The 10,000-nt window shown below is 42.7% G+C and overlaps 2 protein-coding genes across 2 annotated transcripts in view; both read left to right on the plus strand.

Moving 5' to 3' along the window:
- The window catches only part of LOC147529997 (uncharacterized), a 61,221-nt gene that overhangs the window by 11,469 nt on the left and 39,752 nt on the right, over positions 1-10,000 (plus strand). The gene's annotated exons all lie outside the window — the stretch shown is intronic.
- Positions 807-4,719, plus strand: LOC147530001 (uncharacterized). Its single transcript, XM_086651408.1, has 3 exons — positions 807-1,057; positions 3,607-4,438; positions 4,527-4,719. Exons 2-3 carry the CDS (start codon positions 3,607-3,609, stop codon positions 4,541-4,543), a joined length of 849 nt encoding a protein of 282 aa, XP_086507534.1. The 5' UTR covers positions 807-1,057; the 3' UTR covers positions 4,544-4,719.

Raw genomic sequence — 10,000 nt, forward strand, 5'->3', positions numbered from 1 at the left:
CGCGCTCGGCACAGCTCGGGACAGGCCGGGACGCCCGAGCCGAGCTTCGGGTCGCACGAAATCTCTTCGTATTCCGACATATTAGAAGCTTCCCATCATGTAGTAGGCCGAGCTTTGCCCTTTGGATGCCCTATGGTGCTTGGCGAGCACTAGGGAACGTGCCAGCACAAGTGCTGTGCACGCTCTGGGGAAGGAGCTCAACCCTCCCCCTTATAGTGAAGGAGTTGAAGGAGATGTCCTTCGACCAAGGTGACAATGCGAACAATTTGTCGGATAGGACAATTGATGTGGAAGATCATCAAGTCCGATTGATTTAGGGATCGTAGAGTTGTAGCTAGAGACCAACTACGATCGTCGAATTACGAAGTAATTCGCGGCTAACTTCGATCGGATCCTACAACGGGTTACACATAAGAGTGACAAATTGATCTAGGATATGACTAGTGGGAGTGAGATATAATCATGGGAGTGTCCCATAAACATATCTCATAGGCCTAAAAAGGAATTAGGCAAAGATAGTACAAAAAGGCCAAAAGCAGGGTTTTTGGGCCTAGGCCGATTTGGGCACTTTTAGGGCTCGGATTGGGCTGATTTTTGGAGGGACGTTTCCTTATGTTATGAACATTAAATCTGCCAATTTTGGCTGGGTTTGGACGTCATCTCCTTAGGGAATTGAGAAAATACCAATAGTTGCTATTTTCGACTATTTCCCTAAATCTTATTCTAAAGGGTGTTTTGGGAAACCTAAAAGGAGGTGGATTCTTATTAGGGTTCTATATAAACACTCTTAGGGCAGAGAATAAGGTGTGGAATTTCTCTCTAAGCTTTCTTACTCTACCACATCAAGTAGAGAGGAGAAAGTGAGCTAATTCCCATTAACTATCTATCTAGTCAAGCAAGAAGAAGGTCTTCTTATTATCCAACCACCATTGGTGTGCTAGCTATACAACAAGGTGGGAGATCAAATTGATTGCTCGTGTCCCAAGTAGAGGAGCTACACTTGAAGCTCTTGGTCTTCTTCAATCAATTCAACTAGTTTGAGGGAAAAGCGATTAAGGTAATCCACTATCTCCATTAGATTAATTACTAGTTTTGCATGTGATCCTGGGAATACTAGTGTAGACATTAGATGTCATATTTCCGCTATAAACACTAGTAGAAGGGTATAAAACCCTACAGTGGCGTCAGAGCCTCTTGCTATTAACTAGTTTTTGCTAAGAATCGAACTAGTTCATATTAGATATAATTGATAGTTTGATAAATTGAGTTTATAAAAATATTTTAAAAGTGTTTTAAAACTATTTAAACTCACAATTTGATAATATTGAATGGGATTCAATGAATTTCAAATTAAGAATCAAATTGATGATTAAAAGTGTTTTAAAACTCAATTAGATTGAATTTCGGACTAATCCATGCTTGATTAAGTTGATAGTTATGTTTAAAAGAGTTTTAAACATAAGAAATTGATTGATTTTGAATGGGATTCAAGAATTTTTCAAATAGATTTCAAAATTGTTCTTTGAAAAAGTTTTCAAAAACCTAGACTTTGATCCAAAATTGGTTTGATTAAGAGTTGTTTTCAAGTTTTGGAAACTTTTGAAAAACAAAGATTTTTGGAATTTTAGAAGTGTTCTAAAAAGAAGTGTTTTGAGTTTTGGGAAACTCTCAAAACAAAATTTGGAAATTTTAAAAGTTTCTACAAGTTTTGTAAAAATTTTAGAAGTGTTCTAAAAGATTTCAAAATTTTAAGAAAAGTTTTAAATTTGGAAAATAGCAACTTAGAGTTGCAAAAGAAAAAAAAAAAAAAAAAAAAAAAAAAAAAAAATTTTTGGAAACTAGGGTTTTGAAAAACCCTAGTGTCCGGCCAGGAAGCTTCCTGGCCGGACCGGGAGCTCCTGGATGCGTCCTCTGGACGCATCCAGAGCAGCTGCTGAGACGCGTCTAGGACGCGACCAGCAGCTGCGACAGAAGCTTCTGGACGCGTCTTGAAGACGCGTCCAGAGCAGCTGTTGGGACGCGTCTTGGAGACGCGACCAGCAGCTGCGGAGGGAGCTTCCTGGACGCATCTAGGACGCGTCCAGAGCACTCGACCAGACGCGTCTTGGAGACGCGTCTGGGAGGTTCTGGGTGTCTCGGACTAGTCCGAGACACCTAGTGCTGGTCCGGTCCAGCACCAGACACGTCTAGGACGCGTCTGGTACATGGACTAGCGTCCTGGCTCCGGCCAGGACGAGACCAGGCCTTGATAGGTTTCGGCCAGGACATGCCGGCCTATGGGCCGTGCTATGTCCGGACCTTGTCCGAGCCCTTTTCTGGGCTTGGGCCGGGACTTGTCTAGGACTTGTCCCGGGCTTTTTCGAGGCTTTTCGGACCATAAAAAGGAACCATCATTCGAGTGGGAGTTTTTGCCAAAATTTCTTCCGATTCCAACCAAATAATTCCAAAATCAATCCGGGCCATCCAGAAGGCCAAAACGGATTTCTCTTTAAATTGATTTATGAAATCATTAAGAATCGAACCAATGTTTTTCCGAAATTGACCCGGGCTTTCAAAACCCGAAACGGAGTTTTTCTTAAAGATGATTTTAGAAATCATAAAAGATAAAACCGGAACGCACCACTAGTTGAATTCTTCGAATTTAGACTTAAGGTCCGTAATGTGACATGTGATGTCAACAAAAGTATCTCCCAAGATAATCATGCATATATAATTCTTAGCCTTGATATATTATATGATTGCATGTGATGTGAATGCGGGAAACTAGTATGGCCATAGATTTATATCTTTATTCTTGTTTTAAGCACGGATGGGTGCATGCTTTGTAATTAATTTTAATTTCAAGTTTATACGATCTGCGAATCGTTAGAGTCTTGTAATTAGAGTTTAGGGTCAATGAGTCCATTGAAGAAAACTCAAGGATGGAATCCAAAGGCGAGTGGGAGAAATCAATGAAGGTTCAAGGATGGAGATCTAGACGAACCAAAAGGCGAAACAAGAAGAAAACCAAAGGAGATTAGATCTTCTAGGTTAGGGGCCATACTAGGATCCATGTCTGCTTGATTTACTTTCTCGCGCGCATTTACTTACTTATTTACGCTTTATGTCGTGGATGTTAGTTAGGCTAAATAGTTCACTATAACAAACGCCAGACTAGCGTAAAAGTCCCCAAAAGTAATCTTGAGTAATCGCCTATCCAGATTAAGACACTCGTTGCGCCCTTGTTCGAGGAAGGTGGGTCGGCCTTCGCAGAGTACCTCCTCTACCTTGGGACAATGCGGGTAGGTCTATAGAAGAGGCCTACACGTCTAAATGGTTCTACTCAACGAGATCAGCAAGAGAGTCTTGGATACTCGAGGCAAAAGGATAGATTAGTCATTCATTAATGAAATCTATCAACCAAGAGTCATAAGGTATGATCAGTGAAGTAGTTCACTCACCCGGAACGACGGAGTCAAAGGGTAGGGCCTTCGTCCGCTTTACTCCGAAGAACTGGGGTCTTGGAATCACTTATTCAATCGGGGACGATTTTTATTGAATAATGTGGGAAAACTAAGTTTTTCAAAATGATAACGAGTTTAAAACTTTGCCATTTCTTTTATGTAGATGACAAAAGATATTTTCAACTTCCGCTCACTTCTCGACAAGGAGAAGCTAAATGAGCACAACTTCCTTGACTGGGAGAGGAACCTGGGAATAGTTCTCAGGATGGAAGGAAAGCAACATGTACTAGAAACTCCAATTCCTGTATTGGATGATAATTCGACTAAAGAAGAGATAGATGAAGAAAGGAGTGTGCGGAAAAAGGCAGAGCCTGTAACTTGCTTAATGCTAGCAACCATGGAACCGACTCTGCAAGAGCAGTTCATAGACATGGATGCTTACTCCATGATGCGACAACTTCGGGAAATGTTCCAGAAACAGTCGAGATTGGAGAGGTTTGAAACCTCTAAAGCAATTATGGACATGCGCCTTGAAAAGGGAAAACCAGTTGGGCCTCATGTTCGTCAAATGATCAGGCTCATGGGCAAGCTGGCTAAACTAGGTTTCCCTTATAGCCAACAGACGGCTACCGACACTATCCTTCACTCCCTCCATAGTGGTTTTAATCAGTTTAAGATGAACTACAACATGAATGGATGGGATAAAACGTTGGAGGAACTTCATTCTATGCTTCTAACAGCCGAAAAGGACGTCGCTATAGTGGAGACTAAGAAGGACGTTCTTATGGTACAAAAGGACAAAGGGTTCAAGAAAGGTGGAAAACAGAAGAAGAAAACCGCGTCAAAAGGAAAAGGCAAACGAGTTGCCAAACCTAAAGACAAAGGTCCTCCTCCTGACACCAAATGTTTCTACTGTGATGGCAAAGGCCACTGGAAAAGAAACTGCCCTAAGTTCTTGGAGGACAAAAGGAATGGAACAGTGGCTTCCAATTCAGGTATAAACAGTTAACTTATCAAATACTGTAAAATTCCCAAACCTAGGTATATGATACCTAAAATTGCCCTATCATTGTGAATGTACAGGCGCAGCTGGGAACTGAGTATTTGGCTAAAGAAGACAAGATCCAAGAGGGAGCAGAAGCCTCGACTGCTAAGGATGCTGAAAGGGATCGAAGTCTACTTTAGGCACTATTCTAGATTAATAGTTTTTCTAGTTTTTTAACATCATCTCTGTACTAAGTATTACGGAGAATCAATAAAGAACTTTATTTCTAAATTGGGATGTTAATAAGTGCTAGATTTAACAAACTATACCAAAAGATTCTAAACTTGGTCAAAAACCTATAAGATAGGTTCATCGGAAAGGGATGAGGACAACAGGTCCACTATAACCAAAACATGAATCAAACTGACAAGAAAGAAAGTCTTGAGTCAGAAACAGAAATTGATCTTCAAACGTACTTCTAACCTATCCATATTTGGAGTGTCCAAAAGGATTAAGATGAAGAACACGAATCAAACTCTATCCTCCAAAATCCATTAGTCTAGACATAGCTTCTCACAAAACTACCAAAGTCCGTCTAAGCTTGTAAAGGCATTACAAAATTAGCTAAAGTCTGACGCAATTTCTTTAGAAGAAATTTGGGCTTTTTCCACAAGCAATCAAGAGAACAAAGTGTTTGTTGCTCATGATAGTATTCTTCTAATAATTAGCGCACCTAGTAATCTGGGAGAAAAACACTAATTATTACAAGAATAAGTGGGAGAAAAGTACAAGTCGATTTAATTCGATCATGAGAAAAATCATGGAGTTTCATGAAGAACAATCATGAAACTTGTACAAGACGATTAAATTCGACCAAGAGCAACAAACTGCGACTCCTTGGAAAAGGAAAGGTTAAAGATATGATCTTGTAAACCCACCGCACAAAAGCGAATGTCATTCGCAGGAGAACTCTCAAAGCGAGTGAAAGTGTCTCTAAAGGAATATCTCAAAGTAGTTGAGATAACTCCAAATTGTTGTTCAAAAGCCCTGAAAGGTCAAAATAAAATCTTAAAGACTCAGAAAATAAAGGTTATTTCTGAAGAGATAAAAGACCTGCGCAGAAACGGAAACTGACTCTAGATTTTGGCTAGAAGCCAAAATCATCGTGGAATCCATATCTCGTCAAGACATGAAGCTTGATAATTTAAGTCAACAGAAGACCTAAATTGGTTTTCCAAAATAGAAAACTGAGAAGGATGGAAACATTCATGTTTCCCGAAACGAGACAAGAAGAATAAAGATTCTTCCAATCAAGTTATGTCCACAAGCATGCTTAAGAAATCTATCGACGGATTAAAAGCACGCAAGAGTTAGAATCTTCGATTCAAAAGGCAATCAAAGAAGTTTGATTCCTGAGGAATGAAGAAAATCTTGAATCACGAAATTTCAAGAAGGTAAGTGGGAGTAAACAAACCTTCCGGGTCCGTATGCAGAGTACATACAAAAGATTGAGTACGACATAAGGTGTTGTATAACAGTAACGAACTGACTCAATAAAGGACCACACACAAAAGGATAAAATGCCATTTTGGGCATCTGAAGATCTATAAGCATAGATCAAAAGGATGATAGGATTAGAGAGACTCAGTACGCTGAGATGCTTGAGATCCGAAACAGAAAATCTAAGACTCGGAAAGTCTAAAAGAATTTCGACCCAAAAACTCATGACAGAGGGCGTTGCAAAAATCGGAGTCTGAAAAGACACCGATGAGCTAGCACGCATGAGAGAGACATTTATGTTCGAAAACATAAAGTCAATCATGTTGGACATGATTAGCATTTAAACATCCGAATTCGGATTGGAAAACCGAAACACTACTTAGTACATCCTAGAAGGCTAAAGGATGAAGTAGTACAAAATTGAACATGTCATCGTAGCAAACTTTCAGACATGGAAGGAAAGTAGGCTAAAAGTGTTTAAGCCGGGAACTGTTGCAAATACTACATAAAGAATTAAAAGCCTTAACTCTAGTAAAAGTTATTAGAAATTATCAAGGTTGAAGATAACCGTCTTCAAATTAATTGATAATTAGCAAAGTTTAAAACCGACTACCACGGTAGTCAAACTGAACTGTCACCTAAGACATAGTATGAGATTCATACACAGTCTAAGGCATGAGGTATAATTTTAAACCTCGACGAGTAAAACTGAGTGGGTAAAAAGAGTTTTACGGAAGAGGCTCAGATTTACAACTCTCGTTATCAGAAATAATAGAGTTATTTCACAAGTCGTCTAAATTTGGTTTAGTATTTAAACGACAGTCCATTGATGATAAAACATTCCGAATAGGTTTGTCAGATACGTGATCTGATGAATGAAACCCTATTAAGTGAACTTGGAATATTTATTATCAAATCCCTGGTCCAGGTCATTGCATGGACAACGATGACTCACGAAGACTAGCACGGGAGTCGATGGGATAGCGCAGTTTCATGGGCTATAGGAATAGTATATTCTATTCGACTACGTGGGTGTGTAAAAGGTTTATACACTGGATAACCCTCAAATGAGAAGTACATCACTCGTGATGAACGTCAATACTTCTCATAAAGACAATTGGAGAGATTCCTCAAAACATGAGTGCTCCACTCATCTTATGTAAGGAATGCCCGACTTTGGTTCCGTTAAACGCCGCGCCGTAAAAGGAGGTTATAAAGGCGGACACTGGGAAGGACAGGATAGACATGAAGTTAAGTGGGAGCGCAAGAATGGATTGTGTCACCCTAATCACATTAGGTACAAAGTGTCTCAAGGCCACTTGATGAGTAGCAACTGAAAATGCGTGGCCGCGCTCAAACGGATTAAAAGTTAATCGTTTGTCTTTTACAGTTGTACTCGGATATCAAGAAAGTCTGAATGACGTGACGTATCAGATGGGATACTAAATTGACACGGGAATCGAGGCATTGCACTTGTTCTAAGTCCAAGTGGGAGTCTGAAGGAGTTGAAGGAGATGTCCTTCGACCAAGGTGACAATGCGAACAATTTGTCGGATAGGACAATTGATGTGGAAGATCATCAAGTCCGATTGATTTAGGGATCGTAGAGTTGTAGCTAGAGACCAACTACGATCGTCGAATTACGAAGTAATTCGCGGCTAACTTCGATCGGATCCTACAACGGGTTACACATAAGAGTGACAAATTGATCTAGGATATGACTAGTGGGAGTGAGATATAATCATGGGAGTGTCCCATAAACATATCTCATAGGCCTAAAAAGGAATTAGGCAAAGATAGTACAAAAAGGCCAAAAGCAGGGTTTTTGGGCCTAGGCCGATTTGGGCACTTTTAGGGCTCGGATTGGGCTGATTTTTGGAGGGACGTTTCCTTATGTTATGAACATTAAATCTGCCAATTTTGGCTGGGTTTGGACGTCATCTCCTTAGGGAATTGAGAAAATACCAATAGTTGCTATTTTCGACTATTTCCCTAAATCTTATTCTAAAGGGTGTTTTGGGAAACCTAAAAGGAGGTGGATTCTTATTAGGGTTCTATATAAACACTCTTAGGGCAGAGAATAAGGTGTGGAATTTCTCTCTAAGCTTTCTTACTCTACCACATCAAGTAGAGAGGAGAAAGTGAGCTAATTCCCATTAACTATCTATCTAGTCAAGCAAGAAGAAGGTCTTCTTATTATCCAACCACCATTGGTGTGCTAGCTATACAACAAGGTGGGAGATCAAATTGATTGCTCGTGTCCCAAGTAGAGGAGCTACACTTGAAGCTCTTGGTCTTCTTCAATCAATTCAACTAGTTTGAGGGAAAAGCGATTAAGGTAATCCACTATCTCCATTAGATTAATTACTAGTTTTGCATGTGATCCTGGGAATACTAGTGTAGACATTAGATGTCATATTTCCGCTATAAACACTAGTAGAAGGGTATAAAACCCTACATATAGTGCAAAGTTATTGTTTTTCCTATTTTCACAAGGAAACATCAATTTTTTAACCAAGCATACTGGGCCTTTACTCCTTCGTTACTCGTCGGAATCCAGCAAACTTATACTCGTTGGAAAGGTCTTTTCGCAAGGATTTTTTTGATATATTATAATAGCGATTCCGATAAATATTTATTTTTCTATGAATTTTTAAGTGAATAAACACCGGAAAATTCATAAAAAATAGAAAAAAAAATATTTTCTTCCGTTTCTTTTCTCCAATAATTCATAAATAATACCTCAATAGTATTAATGAAGAGAGAGTCGAAATGGCCCGGGTGGATTTCGAAATGTCCCACGACCCCATAGAATGCACGGGCCAGCCGAGCCAAAAGAATGGGACGCGCACGGGACAGCATTGGTCAGGCTCGGGACGGCACGGGACAGCACGGGACGCGCATGGGACAGCACGGGACGCGAATGGGACGGCCTTGCTAAGGCTCGGGACGGCATGGGACAGCACGGGACGCGAATGGGACGGCCTTGGTGAGGCTCGGGACGGCACGGGACGCGCAAGGGACGGCCTTGGTGAGGCACGGGACGGCCTTGGTCAGGCTCGGGACGGCATGTCACGGCCCTGGTGAGGCTCGGACGGCACGGGACGCGCATGGCACGGCACGGGACGGCCTGGGACGGCCATTGTGAGGCTCGGACGGCACGGGACGCGCATGGGACGGCCTTGGCGAGGCTCGGGACGGCATGGGACAGCACGGGACGGCCTCGGCACAGCTCGGACGGCACGGGACGCGCATGGGACGGCCTTGGCGAGGCTCGGGACGGCATGGGACAGCACGGGACGGCACGGGACGGCCTCGGCACAGCTCGGACGGCACGGGACGGCCTTGGCGAGGCTCGGGACGGCATGGGACAGCACGGGACGGCCTCGGCACAGCTCGGACGGCACGGGACGGCCTTGGCGAGGCTCGGGACGGCATGGGACAGCACGGGACGGCCTCGGCACAGCTCGGGACGGCACGAGACGCGCATGGGACGGCCTTGGTGAGGCTCGGACGGCCCGGGACGCGCATGGGACATCATGGGACGCACATGGGACACCTTATGGGGATCATCAAGGGACGTTGCACGGGACATTCTTTCCCACGAAGGGCATTTACATGGGACATCTTAGGAGTCGAGAGCCGGCACATGGGACAACGTAGTTCACACGCACGGAACACTTTACTTTCGTTTGGAACGTCGTGGGATCTTTATGTCCCCATTAGCACCGAACCTTTAACATGCTAGGAAGCTATGTTCGATCTTCTCGAAGTGTCGATGGAACTTCGATGGACACACATCCGATCCGATGTTATGATGATGTACTTTCTCCGAGATCGATGTTGGGGCCGTATTCCGATGTCATGATGATGTACTTTCTCCGAGATCGATGGGACGGCCTTGGTAAGGCATGGTTCGGCCTTGGTAAGGCATGGGTCGGCCTTGCTAAGGCATGGGACGCGCATGGGATGGCCTTCGTAAGGCATGGGACGGTCTTGTAAGGCACGGGACGCGCATGGGACGGCCTTGTAAGGCATGGGACGTCCTTCGTAAGGCGTGGGTCGGCCTTGT

This window comes from Eschscholzia californica, unplaced genomic scaffold (genome assembly GCF_041429995.1).
Source record: "Eschscholzia californica isolate CP2 unplaced genomic scaffold, dmEscCali1.0.p SCAF_8, whole genome shotgun sequence".
NCBI classification, from domain to species: Eukaryota; Viridiplantae; Streptophyta; class Magnoliopsida; order Ranunculales; family Papaveraceae; genus Eschscholzia; species Eschscholzia californica.